At 36.4% G+C, this 16,485-nt stretch overlaps 1 protein-coding gene and 1 long non-coding RNA gene across 5 annotated transcripts in view; one reads left to right on the top strand and one right to left on the bottom strand.

Annotated features, from left to right (window-relative positions):
• Positions 1–16,485, top strand: part of LOC109385709 (uncharacterized) — a 53,123-nt gene that overhangs the window by 14,411 nt on the left and 22,227 nt on the right. Inside the window, exon 2 of the long non-coding RNA XR_002124675.1 lies at positions 5,184–5,278. This is a non-coding gene — a long non-coding RNA (uncharacterized LOC109385709). The remainder of the gene's footprint in view (positions 1–5,183; positions 5,279–16,485) is intronic.
• MAP3K1 (mitogen-activated protein kinase kinase kinase 1) overlaps positions 5,796–16,485 on the bottom strand; it is a 77,771-nt gene continuing 67,081 nt past the window's right edge. For 3 of the 4 annotated variants that reach the window (XM_019648215.1, XM_019648216.1, XM_019648217.1), the window contains exons 17-20: positions 11,603–11,734; positions 10,571–10,713; positions 9,741–9,872; positions 5,796–8,444 (exon numbers count right to left, since the gene is read on the bottom strand). In XM_019648215.1, the coding sequence (XP_019503760.1) occupies positions 8,295–8,444; positions 9,741–9,872; positions 10,571–10,713; positions 11,603–11,734 (557 nt within the window). In that variant the 3' untranslated portion in view covers positions 5,796–8,294. The remainder of the gene's footprint in view (positions 8,445–9,740; positions 9,873–10,570; positions 10,714–11,602; positions 11,735–16,485) is intronic. The other variant, XM_019648214.1, reaches the window with a different exon arrangement.

Genomic DNA, 16,485 nt, shown 5'->3' with positions numbered 1-16,485 from the left:
TTTCATTATTAGTGTATAGAAATGCAACTGATTTCTGTATGTTCATTTTATATCCTACAACTTTACTGAAGTCATTGATTAGTTCTAACAGGTTTTTGGTGGTCTTTAGGATTTTCTATGTATAAGATCATATCATCTGCAAAGACAATTTTACTTCTTCCTGATTCGGATGCCTTTTATTTCTTTTTCTTGTCTAATTGTTCTGGCTAGGACTTTCAGTACTATGCTGAGTAAGAATGGTGTGAATGGCACCCATCATTGTTCCTGATCTTAGAGGAAAAGCTTTCAACTATTCACTGTTGAGTATGATGTTAGCTGTGAGTTTGTCATACATGGCTTCTATTATGTTGAGGTATGTTCCTCCTATACCCAAATTGTTGAGAGTTTTTATCATGAAAGGATATTGTGTTTTGCACATGTGTTTCTGCATCTACTGAGAGATTTTTATCTTTCATTCTATTAATATGACATTTATTGATTTTTCATATGTTGAACCTTGTATCTCAGGAAAAATTCCACTTGATCATGGTGTATGATTTTTATAATGTGCTGTTGAATTTGGTTTGCTAATATTTTGTTGAAATGTCTTGTATCTATAGTCATCAGATATATTGGCCTGTAGTTTTCTTATAGTGTCCTTATGTGGCTTTGGTATCAAGGTAATGATGGCCTCATAAAATGAGTTTGGGAATGTTCCCTTTCTTCAATTTTTGGAAGAGTTTGAGAAGGATTGATATTAATTTTTCTTTAAATGTTTGATAGAATTCACCAGTGAAACCACCTAGTTCTTTTCTTTCTTGGGAAGTTTTTGATTATTGACTTAATCTCCTTATTTGTTATTAGTCTGTTCAGATTTTCTTTCTTCATGATTCAGTTTTGGTAGGGACATCTTATTTGCTGTGATGCTAACATCACTCTCTCCTCATAATTTTTATTTTTTAAATTTATTTTTCAACTACAGTTGAAATACAAAATTACATTAGTTTCAGGTGTACAACATAGTGATTAGACATTTATATAACTTATAAAGTGATCACTCTGATAAGTCTAGTGCCCATCTGATACCATATATAGTTATTACAACATTATTGATTGTATTCCCTGTGCTTTACTTTACATCCCTGTGACTGTTTTTGTAACTGGCAATTTGTACATTGTTGGAGTTCTCACTGAGCTCATCTATTCTTCTCCTAAGTGCATTGAGTATCCTTATAACCAGGGTTTTGAACTCTATATCTGGTAGGTTGCTAGTCTCCATTTTGTTTAGTTCTTTTTCTGGAGTTTTGTTCTATTCTTTCATTTGGGACATGTTTCTTTGTCTTCTCATTTTGGTTGCCTCTCTGTGTTTGTTTCTATGTATTAGGTAGATCCGCTGTGTCTCCCAGTCTTGGCAGAGTAGCCCTATGTAGTAGGTGTTTTGTGGGGCCCAGTGACACAGTCTCCCTACACCTGAGCTAGGTGTTCCTTGGGTGTTTCTTGTGTGGGTTGTGTGTGCTCTCCTGTAATAGTTTGGCCTTGATTGCTGTTGACACATCAGTGGGTGGGTTTGAACCTCAGGGTGACTACTGGCTGTGAGAGCTTGCTGTGACTGCAGGGGCTGACCCCACAGAGCAGGAGCTACTTTAGTGTGGCTTTGGTGCCACCCGAGTCTGCCCTTCAGGTGTGTTGTTTGTGGAGGTAGTTGGTCTGAAGCTGACCACCTGGTGTGCTGGGACTGGAGTGTCTTGGGAGGGGCTCTGGTGCAGGTCAAGGTCAGCTGCTGCTTGTGCCAGGTTTGGGGTCACTTGGTAGCATCTACAAAGTGATCTGCAGTTGGTTGCTGCTTGTGCTGGGCTTGGAGGCACTTAGGAGAGGCTACGCTGCGAACCAAAGCCGGCTGCCACTAGTGCCTGGCCTGGGACCTTTTGGTGGGCACTTCAGTGAGAACTGAGGCCAGCTGCCACTTGTGCTGGGCTTGTGGCTGCTTAGTTGAAGCTATATTCCAGGTATATGCCAGGCTTGGGGCAACCAGATGGGAGTTACAGTGCAAGTTGAAACCAGTTGCAGTTTGTGCTGGGCGTGGAGCCGTTTAGCAAGATCTACAAGGCATGCAAAGGCCAGCTGCTGCTTGTTGGTGGTTTGCAGACTTTTGAGAGATTTGGGGAAAATCCACATCGTGAGCCAAGGCAGGCTGCTTGTGTGGAAAAGTTGCTGGAAGAGGTTCGAGCCAGGCAAGTGAGTTGGGTAGGGCTCGGTCTCAGGGAATCACTAGGGCAGAGTAAATAGTGTTAGCCAGGTTAATAATGGACAGTACAGATTTGGCACCCATGGGCACCTGATAGCTGAATGGGGGTAGAGCGCAACAAAGGAACAGTGGTACCTGCCAGCACTTCCATCTCCAGAGAGAGCTGCCCCGACCTCTGGCCCTCCTGCCTTCGCCTGGAGGTTCATCAGTTCAGATCCTCCTTGTATGTCTCTGGCCTTTTTGGAGCTGCTGCCCCTGTGCTGGAGCCAGTGAGTGAGGTTGAGAGAGAGTGAGTCTATGTGCTGGCTCTATAAGAGCAGTCTGTTTCTGTCTCCCACAGTGCTTTGTCCCTCTGGTACTCAATCTGTTTTCACAGCCAGATATTATGGAGATTCCTCCAACAGCACTGGTGCCTGAGGCTGGGGAGCCCAGTGTCGGGCCGGGATCACTCACTACTCAGCGGGGACCTCTACAGCAGAGATATCCCTTCTGATTCTTAATCACCATGCTGTGGGTTTGGGAACTACCTGTTCTGCATTTCCACTCCTCCTACCAGTCTTGACGTGGATGCTGCTTTATATTCTTTAATTACAGGACTTCTGTTCAACGAATCTTCAGGTGGTTCTTAATGATGGTTGTTCTATAATTTGTTATAATTTTGATGTGACTGTAGGAGGGAGGTAAGCAGTTTACCTACTCTGCCATTTTGATCAGAAGTTGCCTGGGCTCACTCTCATTTTTTTTTAAAAAGATTTTATTGGGGAATTGGGGAAGGGGAACAGTCAAGTTGTTGTCCTTCAGTCTTAGCTGTGGAGGGTGCAGCTAGCTCAGCTCCAAGTCCAGTCGCCAGCTGGCCGCCCATCGGCAGTTTGCGGCTGCTCAGCTCAAGGTGCAGTGTTCAATCTTAGTTGTGGGTGGGCGTAGCCCATCATCCCATGCGAGAGTCAAATCGGCAACTTTGTTGTTAGGAGCACGTGCCCTCACCAGCTGAGCTATCCTGCCACCTGTTGGCAGCTCAGAAGCTGCTCAGCTCGGGCGCAGCTCACTGGCCCATGTGGGAATCGAAACAGTGACCCTGTTGCTCAGAGCTTGTGCACTTAACCAACTGAGCCACTCAGCTAGCCCTCTCATTTCTTATCTGGATACTGCAGCTGTCTTCTGACCTACTCTGCCTCTTGTACTACTCCATTTGATTCTTCAAGATGCTGCTAGGGTGATTTTTATGACAAATATGATCATGCCACTCGCGGTGAAAGATTTGTCAATATTGCACCATACCTCATAATTTCTCCTCCTTTCTGTTTCACCCGTTACAACCCTCATCCTCTCTGTATGTCTACATAGTTGAGAAATTTCATTAACCAAATTGACTTTAAAGGAAAATAGTACTTATCTCAAAAGTAAACTCTAATAGGAATTTTAGCATTGTGTGAGAAAACCAAACTTTGGCTCATGAAGGCTTTATTTCATGATTAGCCTAGCCTAGTTTTATCTCTACAGGTCTGGCAAAGCTATGAAGGCCACAAGGCATGGACCATAGTGATAGCAGCTTGACTATGAAGTGATGAAACTGTATTTAGTTGTGGAGTTCTTTCGTCACAGATCATGCAGGCATTGTCTATTGTAAAATAAAACTTATATTAACTATACCACTGTGATAGCATGTTTGAATGCTACATGTGCATAGTGTGCTACATGATAATTAGACTTTAGTGGTCAGCATTTCACATCAGTGCATTTTGACAATCTTCTCTTTAGAGGTTAGTTCTCTGGTATCTATAATAGTATCTCTACTTTTCCCTCATCTTATGTATCTTAGAAGAAAAAAGTCCAGGATCCAGGTTCCCAAAGCTGAGATTCCCTTCCAATTTCTTACCTTCTTACTTTTGTTTTATAAGCCTGGACCCAGGTCAGAGCTCAAAAAGCAGACAGCCACAGGCCAAATCTAGTGTATGAGTGTTGTTTCACCTATAGTTCCTAATAAAAATGTTTCCAACGTTTAATAGCACATAAAATCTAGATTTCCAGCTTCTTTTGAAAATTTAGAGGCTTTGGCAACACTGAACTTTTTTTCTTCATTCCAACATGGCAACCATGGCTTCCCTTAGACATGAATTTGGCATGAACTCTCAGGTCAGCCATGAGCCCTACAAGGACACTTGTAGCTCCACAAGCGTTTCAGCCTGTAACCTTTGGGTCATTCATTTATTCATACAAACATATTGTGCATCCAGTGTGCCTGGCACTGTTCTAGGCCATTTACATAGGTTCTCACTTCTTACAACACTATTCCTTTCATTTTATAGATGCATAAATGGAGGTTCAGAAAGTCAAACAGTTACACAGCTGGCAAGTGGCAGGTCCAGATTTGATCCAGGTTATGTCTCAGGCTCTGCAGTCACCAAGTCCATCATCTTACGTACTTTATAGAGCACATTCTTTCTTCCCTTATGTCAGTTCAACCTGTGATTTTTTTCTTACAGCATAAATTTAAAAACAACAAACCCAAAAATTTAAATGACATAAAGGATGGCAGTTTGCATAAGTTTCTGTTAGTCATTATTTTCCCCAATGACTGCAGTATTGCATGCATCTTGTTTTATACTAGATGAATTATTGTATCAGTAATTTGTATGCATTCATGGCATTTCTGTATGAGCATGATACCCTAACATTTTTATAGATTCTATCTAACCTGCAGAGTTGGTCATTTAATAAAGTTATTAATATTTAAATAGACTCAAGGAATAATAGTTTATTTTCTTAATTCCTCTCAAAAAACATTTCTCAAAGTTAACATTTTCCTAAAATGACAAAAGTGTACACTTTATCAAAAATACCCAGAGTCTTTATAAAAGGTGAATATTTTAAATCAAATTATACAGAAACCTGAAAACAAATGTAAAGACAGAAAATGGCTTCTGAACTCAGTTATTCAGTGACATTTCTTAATTTGCAGGGTTGGATCATCTCATTTCTGATTAAGTTTGATCATGTGAGAAACAACTACTGAGCAGAAATATGAAGGATGCAAGTGGGAAACACAACCACAAGGTATGATCTAAGACTAAAACTATGGGCCAGCCAAGTGAGTTCTCTGGTACAGCTAGAATTACAGCTTGAGGGAAATTGCATTTCCTCATTTATGAAATGGAGTATAGTCTGTTCCAAAGTATGCCTGACAAATAGTAGCTGGTGAGTAAATCCTCCTTCCCAATAGTTTAACATAAGCGGATAGATTTTTTAAAAAAAACACCATATTATATAAAAAGAGTTACATGAATAGAATTAGTTAAGTTTAATTTGTGCCATCTGGGAAGAGTGGTAGCATTTACATGAAAGTATATAACACATATATGATCAAGGAAGAACTAAGGAATGGTTCTAGATTGAATGAAACTAAAGAAACATAACAACTAAGGGCAACACGTGATCTTGGTTTGGATTCTTTTGTCATAAAGGTCATACCTGGGCAGCTGGCAAAACCTGAGTCAGGGCTTTGGGTGAAGGGTATATGAGAGTTTTTTGTGATGTTCTTAGAACTTTTTTGTAAGTGTGAAATTATTTCAAAAAAAAGTAAAACAACCTTTGTTCAAAAACTTTTATTGCTATAAAGACAAAACACCAAAATAGGTACAAATACTATAAAATTGGTTCAATGGGGTAAAAATTTTAATTAAAATATCTTGATATATTTAAAATAACAAAGGATACACTTAAGCCAAATTTTCTTAACCCAGAGATTTTTTTTTTGTAACATTTGCTTACACAGTAAGGTGCTAATAGAAGTTAGCCCTTAAGCCCTGGAAGTCTTAGGAATCATAGTCACACAGCAAATATAATTTCATTGTGAAAGTGAACTTTGGTAGAAGAAAAATCTATAGGACACCTGAGGTAGTAGAAACTGGAATAAACAGCAGTAGACGTTATTTACAACTTGAGTACCAAATAACATTAAGAACACAAAAATAATTACACAATACAATTTTCAGTCCAGCTTTGATCCAAAGAAAATAAGAATATTACATCACATTTGCATTAAAAACAAAACAAAAAAAACACCACAATTACCAGCAAGCTGAGGGAACTGCAAACAAACTCAAACAATGGATTTTGACATCTAGAGGATGTTTGAGTTTGAAATGTGGTGGGCATGGTGATCTACAAAGTAATACTGATTAGCTGAGGTTCCTCAGTTTATACAGTTTACATTTCTGTCAGACACAGTTTTGATCTGACCAATGATCTTCCAGTACATAAAATGGCAAGAGTGCATCCTTTAAAGCTTGCACATGAGAGACTTGGAAACAATCTTTTTAGAACTGTGAAAATTCTTAAGTAGTCAAAAAGAGAGAGAAAATAAAAAAAGTCAAGTACAACACATTTAGAGCTACCAAACTTCACATTTCGGTACTATTTTTAACTCTTCAAATATTGCCAATCTTCCAAAACAAAGGAATGTAAAATTTCACTAAGAAACACATTCACATTAAAAAAAAAGAAAAAAACTGCCTTTTAAAAATTATATGCAATATATCCCTGTAAACTTATCTTGTAACTTATTTTACTTCCAATTTGTGTTGTACATTTAAAATGTACTCTGTATAGCTTATTTAGTTTCTCCTGAGTCTTTGAGAATAACCAATTTTATTCATTCTGCAACATTTCAACTGGCTTCTGAAGAGTTAAAACAACATCTCAAAAAGTTGTATTAAATACTTAATCAGTACTTGATTTAAAAAACTCACAATAAAGGGATAAAAGAGCTGCCATTTTCCTTTAGGATTCCATGCATCAGAATTCAACTCAGGTGAAAACCATTAGATAATTTAGCAAACTCCAAGGAATTAGTATGTAAATGAAATTCAATTTCACTTTTCTTTTTGAATACATTTTCCAAGTTCAAATCAAATTTATTGCTTAAAAACACTATTACTCATTGGTAGTTGAGTAATTAAGTTAATTTTTCTTTAATTATTTATCAGCCAGGCCTACTGTAAAGAGATGATGCATGGTAGAAGGAAAATAGCAGTTACATGTTATTATCAGTGATGATGAATGATGGATTGTTACATACAGAGTAAGACTTAAATGGTGTGAAGTTTCCTACAAAAGAAACCAATACATTAAAAAAAATGCAAATAAATTTCAAGGTAATCTTGATCTTGGTTGTGAGCTGCATCACAGAGAATAGTTGAGTTTCACTTAATTTATATTTAACCTGCACAAGAAGAGCAGTGACTGACTCAATGAAGGTAGTATTAAATTCCAATTTTAAAAACAAACAAAATTCTGTATTTAAAAAAAAACTCTTGCAATAGCAAGATATTAATAAGCTCTAGTTCACACCTAGTTCTATTTTCTTTTTTTCTGGTTTGAAAAGATCACCTTTCCCTGAATATTAAACAAAAATGAAGGTGAAATGAAAATACAGAACCATAATTTCCAAAAACGAAATGAATGGGCCAACAGTAAAATGCACAATGAACCACAATTGCCCAGGCATTTAAAAAAATAAAGGTCAACTGTGGGTCATAAAAAAGTTATCAACTTTAAAAAATATATTTATTTACTGCTACTCATAGCACATTCTGACCTAAAAGAGGCAGATACTGATTTTTATAGCCAGTGACAAAAAAACCCCCCCAAAAACAGAAAACGGAATTGCAGAACCCTCTGCTTGTGATCAAGATGTGAAAAGGAATAATTGAAACATTAAAATATATCCTGAGCCCCTCAGCTGCTAATATTGCTGAAAAAGTGCTCCAAAAATAGTAAAATTATGCTTCTGTTAATTAGTCATGCAAACTTCACTGCTTTCTTGTTCACCTAGGGCCAGTTCTTTGAAAGGCACGGTTTACAGTTTCTGCACAAATTGTGGACTTTTGCATACTAAGCTTAGGTACAGATCATGATTTGTCAATCACATACTTAGGTAAGGGTTCCCCACTGGTCTTGTTCATAGCTGCTCAGTGGCATGAAGGCCAGCAGATTATCAATGTGGTTCTCCACAAAAGTTTTTTCTATTATTGGGCATCCTGTCTCCATTATAGTTTATTTGTATAATTGGCTACCATGTAGTACGGAAGACTGGATGTTTCAGTAGCTCTCTTGATGGAGGTCTGTCCTGAGGTTGAAGTTCTAAACAACGAAGAGCCACATCTCGTAAACCAGGAGATAAATGTGAAGGGATCGATGGAGCAGTAGTTGCACTGGCAATCTGTAGGAGAAACACCAGAGTGTTGAAGCTTTCCACAAGTGAAACTTCTAATCTAGAAGTAGCTGTGCATATACATCATAACCTCATATATGCATCTTGTACACAGAGGACTTGAAGCAGAAGTGAGTGGATTTTTTGCTAACAAAGGAGTCTATGGAAAAACACCCACTGGATGGGAGGTTTCTTCTAAAGAATCCTTCAAATTTTAGTAATTGATCAAAAGCATCCTGATTAGATGGATCTGCTTTTTTCCTTCTTGTCTCAAATGTACAAGGCTAAATGCATCAAAATGATTATATAGGTAAAGTATTCACTCAAATAAATGAATTCTGCATTCCTCATATTCCCTCTCCAAGATGGTTTGTCTCCTTTGCTTTATTGCGCCTTTTCTATTTTTGTAGCACAGAGAGCTACTCAGAGTGAGAAAGACTAAACCTGGCCAGTCAATTCAGTATATCAGAAACATAGCTGCACTGATTTTTTTCAGGGGCTAAGGAAGTTATATAAGTGTGGGGAGGAGGAGAGGAGGCTACAGCAGATGAGAGGTGCTGCAGGGCCAGCTCAGAGGACCAATATGAGCTGCTTTACACAGAGATAACTGTGTACTAAGTGCTTTAATCAGGCCCAGAGCTAATTTTATCCTCATAATAATCCCATGCTATATTACATGCATTTTATAAACAAGAAAACAGAGGGTTGACAGAAGAAGTAATTTTCCTTATCACATGGCTGTTAAAGGATAGAGCCAGGGTTTGGAATCAGGTCTGTATAACTCCAAAGCCCAAGCTTTTTAACTAGCACATGTCTGACTCAAAAGCTAAAAATCTGTCATTGCACTATTCTCTGATGGAAATGAAAAGAACAGATTAGAGAGTTGTCAGAAAGGTGGAACAGATAGTATCTGGCAACCGACTTGGGTGTGAATTTTTTAAAAATAGAAATAATAAATTAGAGTTTAAAAATTTTGTGGATTGTATATAATACATGAAGAGCTTCAACTATTTAAATTTGAAAGTATATGTATATATGTACATATTTCATCCAGGAGCAATGATCTGTATTTGCTAATTCAGCGTTCACAGTGACTTTATAGAATACAAAGAATGAGAACTGACAGTAATGAGAACTGACAGTACATGCTGCAACATTTGCCACACCATATAAATTCCTGTAGATGTATACATATTACTTATTGCAAGGAAGATATGCATTGATGTTAGACAGTTAAGTAGAACCCATGAAAATTTACCTCCTACCAATTTTAGCAGAAAGAAATAATTTTTATCTCACAATTACCTTAAATATCAAAGCAAGATGATTGGAGTGTTTTTCTGCATTCCAAGGTGGTTTAGCACAAGCCATTTCTATAATAGCACAGCCAACACTCCATACATCACAGCTCCTACCATACTGCTGACCTCTTAGTACCTGAAATAAAGCAGAGAATTAATCTGGAAATCTGATTCATTAAAAAAAGAGAAAGTCACTTTGTAACTATGGTTTCTAGGTTTTTACTTCAGAGCAAAACAAAGGTACAAACAGCAATTCTGTGGACTACTTGCTGTCTCATTTATTTCATTAATAAGCTTTATGTCCTATGTGGCACAAAAATATTTTGGGGAATTGTGAGATTCTAAAGAAGAATCATATGAAATCATAGAATTTCAAAGCAGCCCCACTGCACTTAATAAGCTATGGGGCAAGAGGACAATCAACAATTACAATGCAGGAACATGAAGAGTTCTGAACCCAACAGAAGAGGCCAAGTTCACAACTGTAACGCTTAAAACTTCTTCCACTATTAATAAGACCTGCTTCTGCATGCTCATCTCTCTTTGGAATAGAGAACAATTTTTAAAATTTCTATAATGTGTATTTTGGGTTTACTACAGAACAACTACTATAAATTAGCCAATAATTCTTTATTAGAAATAGCCTTTAAGCAACTCTGTTAAGACAAAGATGGAAAGGAAGGAAGGGTCTGAAATCAAGGATATCATTAAAACCTTATTTTTAGGGCCATGGACTTCTAATTGGTAAGCACATACTGGATAATATTGCAAAATAATTTGGTCACACAGAACTCCAAAATATTTTCTTTCATCACACTCAAAGCTGCTTCTCACCTCAGGTGCCATAAATGCAATTGTCCCCAATAACTGTCCCTGAAACTCTCCTGCACCAGTTCCTTTTGATGCCAACCTGGCTGCAGCTCCAAAATCTGCAATTCTCAGTCTGTGACCTGTGCTGTCAATTAGCAAATTGGCACCTGTCAACAAAAACAGCAAATGACCTCATATGTTAAAAATAAAAGGACAGATTAAAAACTCAGTAAAATAACTACTAATGACATAGGACAATAAATGATAAAAGAAAGAAGCAGACTACATGTCAGAGGTTCAGAGAAATCTACTCTCCCTCCCAATTTACTTCATTATTGCTAAAGGCACACAGGTCTCTACAGTGTAAAATAAATAAAATCCAAAGCCTTAGAGGGAAAACCTGACAAAGTATCAAGGCATAAGGCGATAAAGGCAGAGATTTAGTGAAACTTCAAGTGTTGAAAATCTTTAATGATTCCCAACAAAAATCTTTCTTCAAAGTTCATATTTTAGTGTGGTTTACATTTTAAGACGAAGTTCTGCTGAAATACACTGACCTAGACTAATTCAAACTACTGTAATTTCATAATTACAGCTTAATATAAAGTATTATTTATATACATGTGAAATACTAGATAAGACATTCATGGCAGAAAACTAAAGTTGTTCTTAATTAACCAAACTGAAAAGGTTTGGAAGGATTTTTCTCAAAAGTTTATAGTATCCCAATATTCTAAATAAAACCGGGAACAGGAGCTTTTGGGGAGACAGCATAGCATGAGACCATGACAGGGAATTGGATACCTGGATTCTATACTTGGTTTGCCATCAACGGGTAGTAAGTATGACTGTGGAAAAGTCACAGCCTCTCTGAGGAAGTCAGATTATGTGACCCAGAAGGTTCCTTTACTTCTAATAATTCTAGCGATTTGAGTTACTCAGGAGGCACAATCCCATAATTGATTTCAAGTCATAAACTATCAACAACGATCCAAGTTTTAAAATTACATTTGTTTTTCACTTATTGCTAGTAATAATTATTAATAGAATTCCTACCTTTGACATCTCTGTGAATGATCTGGTTTTCATGGAGATATGAAAGGCCACGAAGTAATTGTTCAGTATAGTTAATAACTACTGATTCCTTGAAGGCTCCATATTTACTGAGCAAATGAGCTACAGACCCCCCTATGAGACAAACATATAATAGTAACAATTATCATAAACTTAAGTCAGAATTAAAATTATTTATTACACTTTGGTTATATAAGGCTGCACTGTTATGAGCTCACATTCACATTTGAAATGTTCAATTTATACTCTGCATCAGAAGTGAAATTGATTTAAAAACCAACACATTTCAATAATCAAAACCTATTAATTAGGATACTTTTATGGAACCCTCATGAACTAGTTTTTCAGAAAGGTTTAGAAGTTAACAATTTTGTATGGAACTATTTCTGAAATGTACAATTCACCTCTGTCTTTTTGATGAAGGTATACAAAATGCCTTTCTTAATGACAAGTAAACAGTGCTAACATGTTATTTAGCAGACGGTAAAAAGAACGGGAGAAGCCAGAAGAACCAGAGTTAGGCTTCATATCCTATTTATTAGCTCTGACCTGGGACAAGTCACAAACTCAATGAGCCTCATTTAAAAGTGTTTATAATTATCAACCTAAATATAATAATTAATCCAGCTATAACCAACATTAGAGAATGTACTAAAGAACTGATCTGCAGAGGCAGAGGTCAAGGTGGCGGAGTAGGTAGATCCTGGACTCACCTCCTTCCATGGGCACACCAAAACTACAATTAATATACAGCTACCATTACTGAGAATGACCTGAAGACTAGCTAAACATAATTCCCACACTCAAAGATATAAAGATGATGACACATCGTAATGAGTAGGAGGGGCAGAGATGTGGTCTGGTTAGGACCCACACCCCCTATGTGGTGATTCACAAATGGGAGGGATATCACAGCCTGAGGGGAACTGCACCAGGAGGATGAGCCCCCCATATTATGGGAAATAGCCAGTTAACTTGAGGGAAAACCCTGTCCATTAGCATGCCTGAAGCAATCATGGCCCAACTACTACAGGAGGGCACACTCGACTCACACAGGGAACACCCCTGGAATACCTGGCTCTGGTGACTAAGAGGGATTGTGCCACTGGGCCCCACAAGATACCTTCTACATAAGACCACTCTTACAAGACTGGGAGATGTAGCTGATCTACCTAATACATAGAACCAAACAAAGAGAGGCAAAAAGAGGAGACAGAGGAATATCTTCCAAATAAAAGAACAACAAAACTCCAAAAAGAGAACTAAATGAAACAGAGATAAGCAATCTACTAGATAAAACAGTTCAAAGCAATTGTTATAAAGATGCTCAATGAACTTGCAGAAGAATTGATGAGCCAATCAGAACTAGGGAATACAATAACTGAAATGAAAAATATGCTAGAGGGACTCAACAGCAGATTAGATGATGCATAAGAATAAATTAGTGATCTGGGAGACAAGGTAATGTAAATCACCAAACCAGAACAGCAAAATTAAAAAATAATTTATAAAATGAGGATAGTTTAAGGGACCTCTGGGACAAGATCAAGCACGCTAACATTTATATCGTAGGCATTCCAGAAGAAGAGAGAGACAGAAAATCTATTTGAAGAAATAATGACTGAAAACTTTCTTAACCCGATGAAGGAAACAGACATCTAAGTCCATGAAACACAGGAAGAACCCAACAAGATGAACCCAAAGTAGCCCACACCAAGGCATATCATAATTAAAATGCTAAAGTTAAAGAAAAAGAGAGAATCTTAAAAGCAGTAAGAGAAAAGCAGCTAGTTATGTGTAAGGAAGTCCTCATAATGCTATCCAGTTGATTTTTCATCAGAAACTGCAAGCCAGAGGGAATGGCACAATACATTAAAAGTGATGAAAAGGAAAAGGCTATATCCATAAATACCCAGTAAGTAAGGTTATCAATCAGAATTGAAGGAGAAACATCAAGTTTCTCAAATAAGCAAAAGCTAAAGAAGTTCATCACTAATGAAGTGCAATTCTAAAAGGAGTTCTTTAAGCAGAAAAGAAAAAGCCAACAGTGAAAATAAGAAAATATAGGAAACAAAAAAGCTTACTGGTGAAGGCAAACATTTAGTAAATGTAGTGGATCACCAATTACAAGGCTAGTATGAAGGTTAAAAGACAAAAATAGTAAAATCATGGGTATCTACAGTAATTAAGATACACAAACACAGAGATATAAAATAAGATATCAACAACATAAAACATGGGGGGAGGTGAGTAAAAATGTAGTGCTTTTCGAGTGCATTCGAACTTAAGTGACCATCAAATTAAAATCAACTGCTATAAATATAGGTTGATATACATGAATCTTATAGCAATCACAAACAAATATATAATACACACAAAAAAATAAAGAGAAAAGTATCCAAACATGGCACTAAAGAAAATCATCAATACACGAGAGAACAAAACAAGAGAAAATAAAAATCAGAGCAGAACTATTGGGTTGTGGAAAAGTCATGACGTATTTTTTCTGTTTTTCGTTGCAAAGATGCATCATGACTTTTCCAACAAACCAATACAAAAAAACCCCAGAAAACAATAATAAAATGGCAGTAAGTTCATACCTATTAATAATTACTTTAAATTTAAATAAATGCTTCAATGAAAAGACACAGGGTGGCCGAATGGATTAAAAAATAAGACCCATTTATATGCTGCCTACAAGAGACTCACTTCAGATATAAGGACACACAAGGAATATTGAAGAGGTGGAAAAAGATATTTCATGCAAGTGGAAATGAAAAGAAAGCTGGATTAGCAATACTTATATCAGATGAAATAGACTTTAAAACAAAGACTGTAATGAGATAAAGAAGGACATTACATGTAATTATAAAAGGAACAATCCAAGAAAAGGATATAACACTTGTGAATATCTATGCACCCAACACAGAAGTACCTAAATACACAAAGCAGATATTAGTAGACATAGAGGGAGATTGACAGTAAATACAACAGTAGTAGGAGACTTTAAAAACCTCCTTACATCAATGGATAGATCATCTTGACAAAAAATCAACAAGGAAACATTTGCCTTAAATGACATATTAGATCAGGTGGATTTAATTGGTATTTTTAAAAGCATTTCACCCCAAAGCTGCTTTTTAGTCCACATGAAATATTTTCCAGGATATACCACATGTTAGGCCACAAAACAAGTCTCAATAAATTTTAAGATTGAAATCATATCAAGCATCTTTTTGACCACAGTATAAAACTAGAAATCAATTACAAGAAAACTGGAAAAAACACAAACACGTGGAGGCTAAACAACATGCTACTAAACAATCAATAGATTAATGAAGAAATCACAGAAGAAATAAAAAAATTATCTTGAGACATGATGAAAACAATCCCATTTACAATTGCATCAAAAAGAATAAAATACCTAGGAATAATTTTAACCAAGGAGGTGAAAGACCTGTACTTAGAAAACTATAAAACACTGAAGAAAGAAATTGAAGAGGACACCTAAGTGAAAGAATGTACCATATTCATGGATTGGGAGGATTAATATTGTTAAAATATCCATACTATCCAAAGCAATATACAGACTGCATACAATTCCTATCAAAATACCAATGGCATTCTCAGAATTAGAATAAATAATCCTAAAATTCATGGAACCATAAAAGACTCTGAATAGCCAAATCAATCTTGACGTCAAACTATACTATAAACCTATTAATAATCAAAACAGTTTGGTATTGGCATAAAAACAGACATATAGCTCAATGGAATAGACAGCCCAGAAATTAACCCTTAAATTAACACTTCTATGATCAATTACTCTATGACAAAGATGGCAGGAATGCACAATGGGGAAAACAGAGTCTCTTCAATAAAAATGGTGTTAGGAAAACTGGACCAGTATCTTACACTGTATACAAAATAGACTCAAAATAGATTAAATATAAGACCTGAAACCATAGAATTCCTAGAAGAAAACATAGGCATAAACTCTTTGACATCAGTCTCTGCTATATCTTTTTGGATATGTCTCCTCAGGAAAGAGCAACAAAAGCAAAAATAAACAAATGGGACTACATCATATGAAAGCTGTTGCACAGTGAAGGAAACCATCAACAACATGAAAAGACTACTGACTGTGAGAAGATATTCACAAATCATATATCTGATAAGGGGTTACTATCCAAAATATATAAGGAACTGTTACAATTCAACATACAAAAAACAAACAATTCTATTAAAAAATGGTCAGAAAATGAAAATACTAATTTGAAAAGATACAGGCACAAATGTTTCACTGCAGCAGCATTTACAATAGTCAAGATATGGAAGCAACCTAGGTGTCTAACTAGATGAATGGCTAAAGATATGCATGTGTATATATATAAACACACACACACACATAGATATATATATATATATAATGGAATATTACTCAGCCATAAAAAGAATGAAATGTTGCCATTTGCAACAACGTGGATGGACCTAGAGGGTATTATGTTAAGTAAAATACATCAGAGAAAGACAAATACTGTATGATTTCATTTACATATGGATCCTAAAAAAACAAAACAAATGAACAAACAAAACAAAACTTAAACAGACTCATAGATACATAGAACTGATGGTTGCCAGAGGGGAAGGGGGTCGGAGGATGTGTGAAAAATGTGAAGGGCAGTAAAAGGTACAAACTTCCAATAAGTCACAGGAATATAACATGTAGCATAGGGAAAATAGTCAACAATATCTTAACTTTTTATGGTGACAGATGGTTATTAAACAGAGTGTGGTGATCACATTGTAAGGTATATAAATGTTGAATCACTATGCTGTACACCTGAAACTAATGCAATACTGTA

The sequence above is a fragment of the Hipposideros armiger genome, unplaced genomic scaffold (genome assembly GCF_001890085.2).
Source record: "Hipposideros armiger isolate ML-2016 unplaced genomic scaffold, ASM189008v1 scaffold_122, whole genome shotgun sequence".
NCBI lineage: Eukaryota > Metazoa > Chordata > Mammalia > Chiroptera > Hipposideridae > Hipposideros > Hipposideros armiger.
This window is presented reverse-complemented; position numbering and strand designations above follow the sequence as displayed.